The 16,581-nt window shown below is 42.8% G+C and overlaps 1 protein-coding gene across 2 annotated transcripts in view; it reads left to right on the forward strand.

Moving 5' to 3' along the window:
* PDE6A (phosphodiesterase 6A) overlaps positions 1–16,581 on the forward strand; it is an 89,143-nt gene that overhangs the window by 49,793 nt on the left and 22,769 nt on the right. For both annotated transcript variants that reach the window (XM_055285665.2, XM_055285666.2), the window contains 9 exons: positions 542–691; positions 1,555–1,698; positions 3,288–3,353; positions 3,562–3,708; positions 4,786–4,893; positions 13,694–13,803; positions 15,193–15,280; positions 15,481–15,581; positions 16,314–16,421. In XM_055285665.2, the coding sequence (XP_055141640.1) occupies positions 542–691; positions 1,555–1,698; positions 3,288–3,353; positions 3,562–3,708; positions 4,786–4,893; positions 13,694–13,803; positions 15,193–15,280; positions 15,481–15,581; positions 16,314–16,421 (1,022 nt within the window). The remainder of the gene's footprint in view (positions 1–541; positions 692–1,554; positions 1,699–3,287; positions 3,354–3,561; positions 3,709–4,785; positions 4,894–13,693; positions 13,804–15,192; positions 15,281–15,480; positions 15,582–16,313; positions 16,422–16,581) is intronic.

The following is a 16,581-nucleotide window of genomic DNA, read 5'->3' on the forward strand; positions in this document are numbered from 1 at the left end:
GGCATCTTATAACTGATTAAGAACTTCATTTATTCAGTGAGGCATATATTCTCTCCATTCTATAGATGAGAAAATCGAGGCTCCAGGAGAGAAAATGAAGTGCTAAAAGTAACATAGGAAGTCAGGTCAAGAGGCAAAATGTGCAGGTTATATCTAGCTTATTAATTCAACGTTACAAGAATCATAGTATTGCCCTTTTAAGCCAGTCCCCTGCCACTGCCTCCCATATCTGAAAGAGAAACACTACCTCTCTGGGATGTTCTGCACATCATTACATCCCCATAACACACTGCCTGACACACACACTGGCCCTGACATCTGAGGGGTGAACACAGAATGGCTACTTGGCTTAAGGAATTCCAACCAGATGGGTTATTTCTCATGGTAGTTGTCGGTAATTAAACTCATGCAAAATCCAACGAACTCCATCCTCTTGCCACCTCCTCTCAGCCAATCAGGGTCATGATGTGGGGTGAAATCTATCGTTGTTGCCTCTGTGGTCTGGAACAAGAGGAAACCCAATCTAGCCCTTCTCTTGTAGAAAGAACCTCTGGATGAGTCTGGATGGATGATTAAAAATGTGCTTTCAATGCCGATTGTGAACAAGAAGGAAGAAATTGTTGGAGTGGCCACATTTTACAATCGTAAAGATGGGAAGCCCTTTGATGAAATGGATGAGACGCTCATGGAGGTATGGCTTGCTAGGAGGCCTTTTGCTGTTGGGATTCAGAGTCAGCTTGCTGGGGGAGGCTGGATGTCACTGCTCTATCACATGGGGCAGCAACCTGGTTGCTATAATCCTGACTCTGCCTCATTAACCACTTTCTTCATGCTCACTTCTGTACTACACTGATGTGCTGTCAGAGAAATCCACATTTCCTTTTTAAAAAATGTGATCAAGCTGAGCATGGTGGCTCACACCTGTAATCCCAGCACTTTGAGAGGTTGAGGCAGATGAATCACTTGAGCCCAGGAACTCTAGGCCAGCCTGGCCAACAGGGCAATATCCTACAAAAAGTTAAACAAAGATTAGCTAGGCATGGTAGTGCATACCTGTGGTTCTAGTTACTCAGGAGACTGAAGCAAGAGGATCACTTGAGCCCAAGAGGTCAAAGCTGCAGTGAGCCATGATTGTGCCATTGCACTCCATCCTGGGTGACAGAGCAAGACCCTGTCTCAAAAAAATAAAAAAATAAAAAATAATTAACAAACTTTACTTTTTAGAATAGTTTTAGGTTCTTAGCAAAATTGAGCAAAAAGTACAGAGTTCTTAGATATCCCCTATCCCTACATATGCAAAAACACATTCTCTTTTTGTGAAGTTATTACACATAAGAATGGTACTTTATGTATGTTAGTGCTTTAGGTACAGTGTGGTCACATCCATTCCTTTATCTTAGCCTTGTAAGAACTCTGCAAGGTGGGCAGCACACAGCTTATCAAACCCATTTTATAGCTGAGAAAACAGAGGCCTAGAGACTCTTGCTGTGAGTTTTAGAGTCAAGATTAAACTTAGGTGTTCTGTCTCTGATTCCTCCTTTCTTTCTTTTTCAGTCTTTGACTCAATTTCTGGGCTGGTCTGTCTTAAATCCTGACACCTATGAGTCAATGAATAAACTTGAAAATAGGAAGGATATTTTCCAGGACATAGTAAAATATCATGTGAAATGTGACAATGAAGAAATTCAGAAAATCTTGGTGTGTAATGTTCTTTACTTGTTTCTACTCTAATACAGACTGCATCTCAGAGATGTGGCCAGATTAAGGCAAAATTGCAACTCCATGAGGGCTCAACCTGGGCGTGGGTTTGTGTACTGTTGTATCCTTCCTGCCTAGCACAGGGATGCAGCAGCCCTCAACATTTAATGAATGAATGAATGAATGAATGAATGAGTGCATGAGCAGATGAGTGCCTGAGAGTGGTACATAATGACTGCACTGTGTGGCCTGGGGACAGCTATTCCTTGCAGAAACACCTCATTCTTGGGGTCAGATGTTGGCTTGACAGCTCTAGAAACTCCATTTTTCACTGTGCTCAGGGATGACTTGGTACTGGAGACAGAGTCAACAGCCATAGCCTCTACTCTGAGAGGAAGCTTTATCTGGAAGACCAGTGGACAATTATCAGTTTCTCAGAGCCTCCCTCCTGTGGGGTCAGCTCACTTAAAAGACCCTATTAAATTGGGTGCAGTGGCTTACACCTATAATCTCAGCACTTTGGGAGGCCAAGGTGGTCAGATCGCTTGAGCCCGGGAGTTTGAGACCAGCCTGGGCAACATGGCGAGACCCTGTCTCTACCAAAAAAAAAACCCCACAAAAATTAGTCAGGCATGGTGGTGTGTGCCTGTAGTCCCAGCTTCTCGGGAGGCTGAGGTGGGAGGATCACCTGAGCCTACAGAGGTCAAAGGCTGCAGTGAGCCGTGATTGCCCCACTGTGCTTCAGCCTGGCTGACAGAGTGAGACCAGAAAAAAAGAAAAAATAAAGACAGGCTAATGTTTTTAGAGGGCATTCCTAAAGTGGGAAGATACCACAACAAATTTGATCATTTCATTCCAATAACTAAATTCAGAAGAGAAAACATCCAGTTTGAATAAATTGCCTCATGGTTTGCTTGACTCAGTCCACAGTTTCAGCCATAGAACGAGTACGTGCAACCTATCGGGGCACAGCTTCAGTGAACCAGTTACAAGTTAACAGATTTTGCTCTGGGTCAAGAAATCAGGAGCAAGTAGCTGGGTCCAGTTCCCCCTCCTCTGGCACATGGGGACATACGCCCAGAGAGAGAAGGAACTTGCCTCAAGTTACACAGTAAATGAGAGGAAGAAACAGCATTATGACCAAGGCCTCCTTACTCCCAGTCAGTAATAATAACAATGAAACTATCGACAACAACATTAATGTATGTTAGTGCTTACTATGCGCCAAGCACGGTGCTAAGTGCTTTATATGGATTATTTAATTTTACATATGTTACTTAAGAATGACTTTGCACAATTGAATTTTAATTCACCCGTTTAGTATATTTATTATCCTCAACTTACAGATGAGGAAACTGAAGATCAGAAGCATTAATAACACTGCTAGTAAGTGGTAGAGCTTGAATTTGAATGCAGGTCTCTATGGCTCTGAAGCCCAGGACCTTGTGCATCAATGGACGTTAAATGGAATCCTCTTTGAGCTGGTGGTTCTGTTGCAAGGACTTTGGAGGAAGGAGATAAATGGGAATGGAAACGCGGAGGCATGTTGTAACCTATTTTTTTTCCCCTGCCATTTTGGGTCCTGGCAGAAAACCAGAGAGGTGTATGGGAAAGAGCCATGGGAATGTGAAGAAGAGGAGCTGGCTGAGATCCTGGTGAGCTGAACCGGGGCAGCACAAGCCCCGATGTATAACAAGTGCAAAGTGCTCCTGAGCATGCAGGGGTTTCTCTTTGCAAAGCATGTTCCCCATCACTCTGTTCTGATCCTTCCAGCAGACCCAGGATGGGAACAGGGCTGGACAGGAGGTGGGCACCCAGAAACACTTGGTGTTTCCTAATCACTTGACTCTATTCCTTATACAGCAAGCAGAGCTGCCAGATGCAGATAAATACGAAATTAATAAATTTCACTTCAGTGACTTGCCCCTAACAGAACTGGAGCTGGTAAAATGTGGAATACAGATGTATTATGAGCTCAAAGTGGTGGATAAATTTCACATTCCACAAGAGGTGAGGTCAAAACAAATATATTTGATTTCCCTTTTTAATTTTGTTTCTCGCTTGCTTTAAAAAAAAGACTCAATCTGTAAACTACCTTAAAAAGAGTTTACTCTCAGTATTTAGGATTTAAAGAATTAGTCATGTTGCACTGATGAATCATTTATAAGAAAAGAGACACGCTGTTCCTCTGTGTCCTGTGAAGTGTGATGTTTTGGGTGCGTTGGTTTCTTGGAGTGGGTTCTGAGGTACTAAGCTCTGAAGGCTGGGAATAGATGTGCTGCAAAAAATGGGTCCTATAGTTAAATGAGGGCAGAAAATGTGAGCTAAACCAATTTAAACAGGGCTCATTCCCTGCAGGATTCCTTACTAAGGTCTGCTGTGAGTCTAGGGTCATGGGGGATGACAGAGAAGGTATGTATGGGAGGCAGTGGGATATGGTGTGCAGAATTGCCTGAACTTGTTTGATTTTGATTAAAGCAGTGATTCTCAAAGTGTTGCCCCAGACCACATCCACACCACCTAAGAACTTACCAGAAATTCACATTCTTCTTTTTCTTTCTCTCTCTCTCCTCTTTCTCTCTCTCTCTCACACACACATACACACACACACACACACACACACTGCCAGCTCTGATAAATCGGAAACTGTTTTAACAAGTCCTCCAAGTGAGTCTCATGCACGCTCAAGTTTGAGAACCACTGGATAAAAGAGTCCTTTTGTTTTTTTGTTTTTTTTTTCCCTGTAGAGCCCCTGTTAGCTTCTCCAAGGACAGTTGCTCTCCAGGGCACAGTTCGGGAATTACTGATGAAGCTCAGTCAGAGGAATGATGCATGCTCACCTCATTTCCTAACAACAACAACAACAACATCTTCTTAGTATTTAGCATTTAGTATTTGCAAAGCACTTTCACAGCATGATTGCATCTAGTACAAGTTCTCACCTCCTGGTCCAATGATGGGGGTTAGAGGATCGCAAACCTCAAAAGAGAGGGTCATGGGCCATGCCTTCTTCATATTTTTGTTATTCCAACCCTCATGAGACCATTTCAGGTGTGTCCTGCCTCACTGATGTGCATGTGTTCACAGGCCCTGGTGCGGTTCATGTACTCCCTGAGTAAGGGCTACCGCAAGATCACCTACCACAACTGGCGGCACGGCTTCAACGTGGGGCAGACCATGTTCTCCCTGCTGGTGGTATGGCGGGGCCGGTGGGGCTGGTAGGGTGGGCTTGCATCACACTAGACAATCTCATGCAGACTGTACATGGTAGCAACAGCATTGTTCTTCTTTCCCTATTTATTGTCTTTTAAGAATTATGTGAAAGCAGTACGGGCTTAGTGTAAAAGGATTCCAAGAATAGAGACGCATTTAAAAAAAAAAAAATGAAAGAAAGCTGCAAGCTACCCCCAACCTCAGTCAGGTTATTTGGGGGTAACCGTGTCACAAGTATAAAAGTAGTTCAACAGGGCCGGGTGCAGTGGCTCATGCCTGTAATCCCAGCACTTTGGGATGCCGAGGCGGGTGGATCACGAGGTCAGGAGTTCAAGACCAGCCTGGCCAAGATGGTGAAACCCCATCTCTACTAAAAATACAAAAATTAGCTGGGCATGGTGGCGGGCGCCTGTAATCCCAGCTACTTGGGAGGCTGAGGCAGGAGAATTGCTTGAACCCGGGAGGCAGAGGTTGCAGTGAGCCAAGATCACGCCACTGCACTCCAGCCTGGTGACAGAGTGAGACTCTGTCTCAAAAAAACAAACAAACAAAAAAATTCAACAGTTCAATTGGTCATTGGTTATAGTCTTTGTTTGGGGCATAATGACAATTAGGAACACATTTCATTTTAAATGGCCTGTTATAAAGAGGTATCCATTTCTGTAGTTAGCCTGGCAATGCAAGTCATAGTAATCTGGAAATCCACTTAAAATAAATAAATAAAGATTAGAAAACCTTGGAATAAAAAGTTTGCCATTCACCATTCAAGATGCCTGCAAACCACCTGTTAGCTGCTCCCATAAACACATTATGTATTCTTTTCCCCAGAGAAATTTTCTGAAATTTCCTTAAATTGTGGCAGTGTCTAGAGAAACAGCAGTATCAGCCACCTTTAAATTAAGCTTCCTGTAGTATTAAAATCAGAGAAAAGATAAGTGCAACATTCAGTTTTGTTCAGCTTCATACGCAAACCCCAACAAGGACAAAGAGGAGGTCTAAAGCTGCATCATGTTCCATTAGGTGTTTCCATGAATCTTCTCACCCACTTTTTAGAGAGTTGCTTCTACCTGTCTGAACACTAGGAGGCCTGACTGACTATAAAATCCAAGATTTCCCTCTAATGTATAATCAGCTTTAAATTCCCTATAACTGGTACCCCTCTACCAGCAAGAGTGAGCCCCCAGGAGCCCCATTGGAAACACTAACTTATCTTCATCTATTTTGAGGTTGGTAGTAATTTTGGTTATTGATTGCTTTGGTCTATAGTTATTATCGGAACTTTCAGGGGCAAGCTATTTGGGAGCAGGAGTGAGCCTGGCCAAATAACAAGTTCTGAACGCTCAGGGAGACAGAACAGAGTAAGCAAACCCAATAAAAGCCCTTGGGGACTGGAAAAGAGGCCACCTAGTGGTGCTTGAACAGAGTTCAGTTAAGTTTGTCCACTCAAGTCTGCATAGCTCCTGAACAGGGTCCAGTGGGACACTTACTTTTTTGTGGTCCCTTCATAGCATACTATAAGGTTGCATAACCACATTTAGTGGAAAGAAACTTTACTGGATTTAATCCAGTGACATCCTACAAGCAATTACTCATACCCACATAGGTAGTCTCCAGGTCTTGACTACACAATACCCGAAAGCAGGATATACATTTTGTAGGCATCACTTAGATGGGTTTTCTATATTTGGCAGTGATTAGGTTATTAATTAGAAAGGTCAGAGTACTGTTTCCTTCATGATGGCAGAGAAGTCTTGATCTATGATCCCTATCTAGAATGCCATCTGTTTCTGTGGAAAACCTTCCCTGGTTAGCTTTACCTGAAGGAGTCCAACAGGTGTATACTCCAGGAATCTGGAGGGACCTTTTGAATTGAGAGATGTAGATCCAAGACTCAAGGCCCTAAAGTTTTGTGGTAGAGAAGAACTTGGTATGGTCACGTCCTGTGGAGTTCAAGAACAGTCTTCCTTTGGTGTAATTTCCAAAAGACCTAATCTTTGGGTTCTAGGTCGTGAAAGATCTGGTTGTCATCAATTGGTGGGTCACAAAGGGCTTCTTTAACCTGATGAAAATATGCTTTGGCATAATGCACTAAAGTCCTGCACTACTTAGTCATGTCAGAGTTTATAAAAGTGGAAGATAAATGAGGTTCTGTTATCAGGGGCATACATCTTCCTGTAACTATTTCATATGGGGCCAATCTGTTTTCCAGCAGGAGTGGATCTGATTGCCATCAATTGAGAATACCTTTGACCAGGGCAATCCAATTGATTCAGTTAGCTTTGCCTAATGCAATTGTGTTTAAAATATCTTTATAAATGGTTTTACAATGTGTCTAGTGAAATGAGTATCTCTTTATCTCTATCTATAAATTTTATACAAGCTGGGTGCAGTGGTTCACACCTGTAATCTCAACACTTTGGGAGGCTCAGGTGGCTGGAATGCTTGAGCCCAGGAGTTCAAGGTCAGCCTGGGCAACATGGTGAAACTCCATCACTACAAAAAGTACAAAAATTAGCCAGGTATGGTGGCGCACGCCTGTGGTCCCAACTACTCAGGGGGTAAGGCAGGAGGATCCTTTGAACACAGGAAGTTGAGGCTGCAGTGAGCTGTGATGGCACAACTGCACTCCAGCCTGGGTGACAGAGCGAATCATTGTCTCAAAAAAAAAAAAAAAAAAGGAAAAGAAAATTTTATACAATGTCTGAAACACATATTAATAACATATCCATAGACTATAACTCAAACAAAGCTTAGCATTATTATTTGACAGTGATTCCAGAAAAGTCTCTGGAGATTTTCTCAAGAATTCCTCACAAGGGAAAAAAAAAAAAATATATATATATATATATATATATATACATTTTTTTTTTTTTTGAGATGAGCCCCTACTCTGTTGCCCAGTCTGGAAAGCAGTGATGTGATCATAGCTGAATGCAGCCTCAAACTCCTGGGTTTAAGTGATCCTCCCATCTCAGCCTCCCAAGTAGCTAAAACTACAGACATATACCACCATGCCTGGCTGATTTATTTATTTTGTTTTTTTAGAGAGATGGGGGTCTCACTGTGTTGCCATGGTCTTGAACTCCTGGCCTCAAGTGATCCTCCTGCTGCAGTCTCCCAAGTTTCTGGAATTATAGGCACAAGCTATTAAACCCAGCAAAAAAATATTTTCTAATAGCTTATTAAGTAGTGTTATAACATCAGCCTTCCTGTGTGGGAACAGTTCTATAAAACCAGAAAAGATGCACTGAAGGGGCAGTTAAGTGAAATCCATTTGTAAGTGTTCAAATGATCCAGTGGGTGCTGGAAATGTGTTGCCTGAGATTTTTATTGTCTTGCTAGAATTATGAGTTTGACAAATCAAACTTTTTTTTTTTTTTTTTTGAGATAGCGTCTTGCTGTGTCGCCTAGGCTAAAGTGCAGTAATGTCATTATGGCTCACTGTAGCCGTGACCTCCCAGGCTCAAGCAATCTTCCCATCTCAGCCTCCCAAGTAGCTGGGTCGACAGACGCTCACCGCCATGCTGGGTTAATTTTTAAATTGTTCTGAAAAGACAGGGTCTCACTATGTTGCCCAGGCTGGTCTTGAACTCTTGGGCTCAAGTGATCCCCCTGCCTTGGCCTCCTAAAGATCTGGGATTTTAGGTTTGAGTTACCATGCCTGGCCCCAAACATTTCTTAAAACCATTTCAGCAATTCTATTTATTTATTTATTTTGAAATGGAATCTCGCTCTGTCGCCCAGGCTGGAATGCAGCGATGTGATCTCGGCTCACTGCAACCTCCATCTCCCAGGTTCAAGTGATTCTTCTGCCTCAGCCTTCCAAGTAGCTGGGCTTACAGGCACGCGTCACCATCCCTGGCTAATTTTTGTATTTTTTGTAGAGATGGGGTTTCATCATGTTGGCCAGGCTAGTCTCGAACTCCTGACTTCAGGTAATCTGCCCACCTCGGCCTCCCAAAGTGCTGGGATTACAGGCATCAGCCTCCACACCCAGCCCATTTTAGCAATTTTAGAGCAGTCACCTTGTCAATATTTTGTCATCATTTCTGTCATTTTATCTCTTCCATGATGAGTCATGGAGTGCAGTAATCTAAATGGAAGCTTTAAGGACTCAAGAAGGACGAGGAGGCCATCGGGACTCCTTATAAGTCCACACTTAACATTGGATTTACATCCTTTTAAATACCAATTTCATTTCTCCAATTCAGGTGCATAGCACTGTTTATTAAATAGGTTATCATAGGTAACTTGTCTTGGATCAATCTTCGGAGTTCATTTAAATTGTATATCTTACCAATTTCAGTACTGGCTGACTTAGCATAAAAATCTGCCAAATCATTTGTTTTAATTTTCAATTATTTTTTATTCTGCTTAATACTGAGTTAGCAGTTTTATGAACCAGTTTCTTCATTGGAATTCTGGAAATTCTTCCCCAGTCCAATGGTATGATCTTATGAAGATGAAACACTTTAGACTTATAGTTGCTCAGGAAAGTAGCAGAGTAAAAAACCACCTGTAGATGACAAGACTTTACATGGTCATGGTTAAAGATCTCATGAGAATTCATTACAATAATGACACAATTGACAAGGAAATTTGGTTATTTCTGTTGCAAACATTTTAAGATAATAACTAAAATTGTGACTGATAGTGCTATACCAGGAATACTAGATTTTTATGAATTTTATACAGTTTCTGAAATACATATTAGTAACACATCCGTAGAATATATCTTGAAGAAGATTTAGCATTAATTGTATTTGACAATGCTTCCCATATAATTTAATATATAAAATAAGCCTAATTAGTTTAATGTCCCTCTTTTTACAAGAAGAGATATCCTTTTGAGATGTTCCAAGGGTTCATCTGAAAAATTCCAAAGTTAATTTGCAGTCAAGAAAAATACTTAATTTAGGATATGATTTTGGGGCCAGGCACGGTGGCTCACGCCTGTAATCTCAGCACTTTGGGAGGCTGAGTTGGGTGGATCATTTGAGGTCAGGAGTTCAAGACTAGCCTGCCCAACATGGTGAAACCCCATCTCTACCAAAAATATTTTAAAAACTTGCCTAGTGTGGTGGTGTGTGCCTGTAATGCCAGCTACTCAGGAGAATCACTTGAATCTGGGAGGCAGAGGTTGCAGTGAGTCGAGATCATGCCACTGCACTCCAGCCTGGACAACAAAGCAAGACTCTGTCTCAAAAAAAAAAAAAAATGAATATGACTTTGGGAAGTTTCTAAATGCTTGGTGTTTTTTTTTTTTTTTTTTTGAGACAGAGTCTTGTTCTATCACCCAGGCTGGAGTGCAGTGGCATGATCTCAGCTCACTGCAACCTCTGCTTCCTGGGTTCAAGTGATTCTCCTGTCTCAGCCTCCCCAGTAACTGGGATTACAGGTGCGTGCCACCAGGCCAAGCTAACTTTTTGTACTTTTAGTAGAGACGATATTTCACCATGTTGCCCAGGCTGGTCTCGAACTCCTGACCTCAAGTTATCCACTTGCCTCAGCCTCCCAGAGTGCTGGGATTACAGGCTTGAGCCACTGCCCCCAGCCCAAAATAAGATAATTTAGCCCAGTGTGGTGGCATGCACCAGTAGTCCCAGCTACTCAGGAGGCTGAGGTGGGAGGATCGCTTGAGCCCAGGAGGTCCAAACCGCAGTGAGTTGTGATTGCACCAGTGCACTCTAGCCTGGGTGACAGAGCAAGACTCTGTCTCAAAACAAAAATAAAATAAGATAATAAATAAATAAATAAATAAATAAACAGAAAGTTAAATACTTATAGAAAGACCTTAGCTCTTTTAATAAAGAAAACTCAGTTTTCTTAAGTGATCAAAAACCTAATAAAGACAACCTGGAGTATAGGAAATTAATTTGGTAAAGCACAGAATCTTTGTTTCCTAGGCCAATTATCTAAAAGATAAATTTCCTATTAAGAGCAGACCAATACTCGAAGAAAATTTGTGGTTTTAAAAGAGAGGTCCAAGTTCTAGTTTTGCATCCGTGTACTTTTTACATCAATGCTCAAGATAGCATTAATTTCAAAATTTTAGAAAAAACTTACAAATCATTTTCTTCCAATCTTCTTTTTTTTTGAGATGGAGTCTCGCTCTGTCGCCCAGGCTGGAGTGCAGTGGCACATCTCAGCTCACTGCAAGCTCCACCTCCCAGGTTCACGCCATTCTCCTACCTCAGCCTCCTGAGTAGCTGGGACTACAGGCGCCTGCCACCACGCCTGGCTAATTTTTTGTATTTTTAGTAGAGACGGGGTTTCATCGTGTTAGCCAGGATGGTCTCGATCTCCTGACCTCGTGATCCGCCTGCCTCGGCCTCCCAAAGTGCTGGAATTACAGGCGTGAGCCACCGCGCCCAGCCATTTTCTTCCAATCTTAGCCAGCTTAATCACGCATATAATTACTTTCACAAGATTTATCCTCCACAAGCCTTCTACAACTTTCTTATCCATTCAACTTTTGTCCTATACTTTTTCCTCTCCTCATTTTGGAGCAACCAGTTATCCTACATTAGGACAAAAATTTCTCTTTTCCCCCTTAACAAAATAAAACATCCTCATATCTTATAGCTTTTTCTTACCAAAAGCAGTTTGTGCCCTCTTATATAATTGCTTATAGAATTGTTTCCCTTATTATTTTATTAATAATATATTAATTATTAGTTATTAATATATTATAAATAACATGTGTTAAGAATTCTAAATAATAAAGAAATATATATTAATATATGTCAATATATCCTTAGATTAATTAGAATTCTTAACCCTTAGTGACCTTAATTTCCAGTGAACACTAGGAAGCAAGCAAAAATTGTGAACTGTCTGTCACACCAGCAATCTGTAGATCAATAGTCTATGAATAATAATTTCTAGAAGCATGTAGTTCCCCATGGTACAATCTATCATTGTGGCACAGAACATTTTTAGTAACAGTCCCAAATATTTTTAGTCTCTTGGTAATAAGAAATTGTAGAGGAGGCAACATTTAATCTCTATCCTCTTAGATCTTTTTTTACTTTTGAGACATGGTCTTGCTCTGTCACATAGGCTAGAGTGCAGTGCTGAGAACACACGGCTCACTGCAACCTTGACCTTCTGGGCTCAAGCGATCCTCCCACCTCAGCCTCCCAAATGTTAGGTTTCGAAGGGAAGGCGAGGGTTAGAGAAAGACACACACACAGAAGGAGGGCGGCTCAACAGCAAATGCAGGCTTTATGCCCAGCATAAAATCTACAGAAGTGGGAACCAGCCTAATGCCAGAGCCCACAGCTGCTTACAGGCTGGGGGTACTTATAGGTATGGGCGGGAGGGGTCTGGGCAGTATGGCTTGTTGCCTGGCAGGCTATTGATAAGATGTTCTCATGATGAGGCGGTTTTGCCCTTGTCTCGGTGGGATGCCATTGTGGTGTTTCTTGGACTTTTGCCAAGCAAGATATGATAGGGATGTTTCTTTAGTTGGGCATTTGTCTGCCTTGTGGTCAGGTGGTTAGGAAGGATGTTTCTCCCGACCCAAACGCCCATGAAATGTTTCACTTTGACGAAGGTCTGTAAAATAATGGGGAGCTTACAAAATGGTGCAGTTGGGACTAACACCAAGTAGCTGAGACCACAGGTATGTGCCACCATGCCCACCTAAATTTTTAGTCTTGTAGAGACAGGGTCTGGCTATGTTGCCTAAGCTGATCTTGAATTCTTAGGCTCAAGTGGTCCTCCTACCTCGGCCTCCCAAAGTGCTGCCATGTGTGACCTGCCATGCCTGGCCCTATCTTATGTTTTGTTTCTTTCATCTTGACTATTCTATGCACCTCATATAAGTGAAATCATACGGTATTCGTCCTTTTGTGTCTGGCGTATTTCACTTAGCATAATGTTTTTGAGACTTATCCATGATACGATTTTGTGCCTGTATAGTGTTCTATTGTTGGACTTGGAAGTCTTTTCAATCTTTCACTATTACAAACAGTGCCACAATATCCTTGGATGGACTTATCTTTGTGTATTTGTGTTCGTATTTTTGGCTCAGAGGGTTCGGAGACTTTTATGTTTTATTTAAAATTATTTCCCCATCCAGATCATGATGCAAATCCCTGCCCTTCCTCAACATCATCCCTTCCCCCTTGGCTGAAATGGTCAGGCCAGAGTAGGTGCTAGGGCCCGGAAGCAGGAATTCTGACCAGGCTACCTTAAAGGGTGACAAGAACACCACTTAGAGTGATTGCTTTCATAAAGTCAGCATCAGCTCTCCAGAGCGCTTTCCCACATTCTGTTTCAACACCCAGCATCAACAAGGAGTTAAGTGTCTGGCACAATCCCAGGGAAGGATTCCTCCGGGCTGTGCTTAAACCAGTAGACCACGTTTGGAAGATTTGCTTTACCAGCTTGGCCATGTTCAGAAACTCTCCAAATCCTAAAACCTGACATCTACAAGTTTCTCAAAACTCATCTGATCCAATATGCTCGACCCTTAGTATGCAGATTGGGCTACCGAGGTTCAGAGGGAGATGAGACCAGCTAAGGTCAACTCAGAAATAGGGTGACTAGTTGTTCCCATTTACCTGGGACTTTCCCCATTCTAGCACTGAAAGTCCCATATCCAAAAAGCCCCTCAGCCCTGGGCAGTCCTCCAGTCAGCCTCTGGAGCCAGGATACAGCCAAGATCAGACCCATGAGTTTTTAGTTCTGGGCCCTCCTCCTTATACCCGCCTTTTCAGCCTTGCTTCCAGCCCCTACACAAAAGGAATGATTTGCACTCTGATTGCCCTTCCAGACGGGAAAGCTGAAGCGCTACTTCACGGACTTGGAGGCCTTGGCCATGGTCACTGCTGCTTTCTGCCATGACATTGACCACAGAGGCACCAATAACCTCTACCAGATGAAGTGAGTCAGCCTCCCTCCCCACCCCCAGCCCTCCGGATTCATTATCCAGCTCTGTGTGGCCCCCAGGCAGACTCACTGGCCAACAGGGAAGTCTTGTGGTCCACAGCCTCCCACCGACTTCTGCCCTTGGGATCTAGGTCTCATCTTGTAGCAGCCAGAATAATGACCCCCCTCCCTGCCAAAGATGTCCAGATCTCAAATCCCTGAGCTGGAGAATATGTTGCCTTACATTCAAAAGGGACTGTGCACATGTGATTAAGTCGAGGATCTAGAGATACAGGGATTATTCATTTGAGTGGGCCCCATGTGGTCCCAAGGGTCCTTATAAGAGGGAAGCAGAAGGTCAGAGAGGAGAGAGGATGCTACTCTGCTGGCTTTGAAGATGGAGGCATGGCCTACAAGCAAGGTATGCAGGTGGCCTCTAGAAGCTCAAAAGAGCAAGGAAACGGATTCTCCTCTGGAACCTCCAGAAGGAAAGCAGCCCTAAGGACCCATTTCAGACTCCATACAGAGCTGTAAAATAATACATTTTATTGTTTTAAGCCATTAAGTTTGTGGCAGTTTGTTATAGCAGCCATAGAAAATGAATGCATTAAACTCCTTTACTTGTCTCCTTCCCTGTCCTAGCTGCTGCACTAATTTGAGCCAAGATGTTAATAACCAGTAATGATTCATTCACTCATCTCGTATTTATAGTGCTTCTAATATAGTGTGGTAGGCTCTATGCTAGGCAAAAAAGGTGCTCTGATGAGCAAAACAGCTCCTGTCCTCACAGAGCTTATATTTCAGACAGCCCATAAAGCATAGTCCTTGAACCATGATCTCATTGGATCCTCACAACCACCCAGTGGGCTGGGCAGAGCCTACTTACAGATGAGAAAACTGAGTCTCCGCTCAGGGCCGATGGCCTGTAAGTCATTAACAAGCTCTGAATTCATGCTGCTCTGAGTCTTCTCAATACTTTCATGCTGCTCTGGGGCTAGAGATTGGGTTTACATTTTACATTTTGAGAATCTAAATACTTAGCACAGTGTGTGGCACATAGCAAGTGCTCAACAAATAATTGTTGAATACAGAAATGAATAAACACACAGCTTGCGGAAATTCAGTTGTTTCCTTCAAGACTTGGATGTGAAGAATCAGGGCTAGATGATCTTGAAGCATGGCCCAATGCTAATGTCCCTAAAATCCCTTATGGCATTGTGTGTGTTTGTGACTTTTTCTATGGAAAGGGTCCATGCTATTTAGTAGATTCTTTAATGAGTTCATGACCCAAAAGTAACTTGGAATCCCTTGTGGAGGAGGCTGCAGACTGAGTCAGGAGACTTGATGTTTAGTCCTAATTTTCTATTGTCCACTCCACATTGATTCTCTCTCTTTCTCATTCAGATCCCAGAACCCACTGGCCAAGCTCCATGGGTCCTCCATCTTGGAAAGACACCACTTGGAGTTTGGCAAAACACTGCTCAGAGACGAGGTAGGACGAGGGCCAAGGGTGTACAGGCTGCGGGGCCCGGATCAGAGGTTCTATTTCACAAGGAGCCTGAGTGTGCCCAGGGAGCATTCTTTCCATTGGCCTGGGCTGCCTCTGCCATCATCTGGGGTGGCCATTGGTAGGTGGGTGACTTTACTGCCAGCATCAATTCTCTCCCATCTCGCCTCTCTTTTTTTCTTTAGAGCCTGAATATCTTTCAAAACCTCAATCGTCGACAGCATGAGCATGCCATCCACATGATGGACATTGCAATCATTGCCACAGACCTCGCCCTGTATTTCAAGTTGGTATATCTTCTCATTTTAATAGTAAAAGTAACAATGATTATATGTATGCATATATATATATATATATATATTTTTTTTTTTTTTTTTGAGACAGGATCTCACTCTGTTGCCCAGGCTAGAGTGCAGTGGCACCATCACAGCTCACTGCCTCCTGGGCTCAAGGGATCCTCCTACCTCAGCCTCCTGAGTGGCTGGGACTACAGGAACACCACCACTCCTGGATAATTTTTTAATTTGCTGTAAAGACGGGTTCTCACTATGTTACCCAGGCTGATCTCAAACTCCTGGTCTCAACCCATCCTTCTGAATCAGCCTCCCAAAGTATTGGGATTACAGGCATGAGCCACTGCACCCAGCAACAATATAATAACAATAATAACAAACATCATAGTTCCAATTAATTTAGCATATACTATGTGTCAGGCACAACATGTGTGTTATGGACACATTGATTCTTGCTACAAGCCTGTGAGTTAGATATTATTACCCCCATTGTACAGATGGGAACACTGAGATTCAGGACAAGAGATTTGCTAAGAGTAGGTAACAAATCAGTGGCAAAAACTTAGGTTAAACCTAGGTCTTCACTCCTGGGCCTCGGTTCTTTCAACCTTGTTTTGTGAATTTTGTTGATTTAATAGCCTCCATCGGAATCAGCAAATGTTAGCAGCTCAGGTGTTGCCTTATTCCAAGACTTGCTCCCTTTACTAGACTGATGTGTTTTGTAGGAAGAGGACGATGTTCCAAAAGATTGTGGATCAGTCTAAGACATACGAGAGTGAACAGGAGTGGACACAGTACATGATGCTGGAGCAGACACGGAAGGAAATCGTTATGTGAGTTGGGATGGGGTTAAAACCTGATCCTCTTAGGCTTAGGATCATGAAGTGAGACGCACTGACAGCTCTTGTTGCTCTCAACAAGCCTTGGGACCATTTCATTTTGGAGGCCTTCAACATATGAAAAAAATGAAGTTATGCCAAATTCCAATTGCAC

The sequence above is a fragment of the Symphalangus syndactylus genome, chromosome 7, assembly GCF_028878055.3.
Source record: "Symphalangus syndactylus isolate Jambi chromosome 7, NHGRI_mSymSyn1-v2.1_pri, whole genome shotgun sequence".
Taxonomy (NCBI): domain Eukaryota; kingdom Metazoa; phylum Chordata; class Mammalia; order Primates; family Hylobatidae; genus Symphalangus; species Symphalangus syndactylus.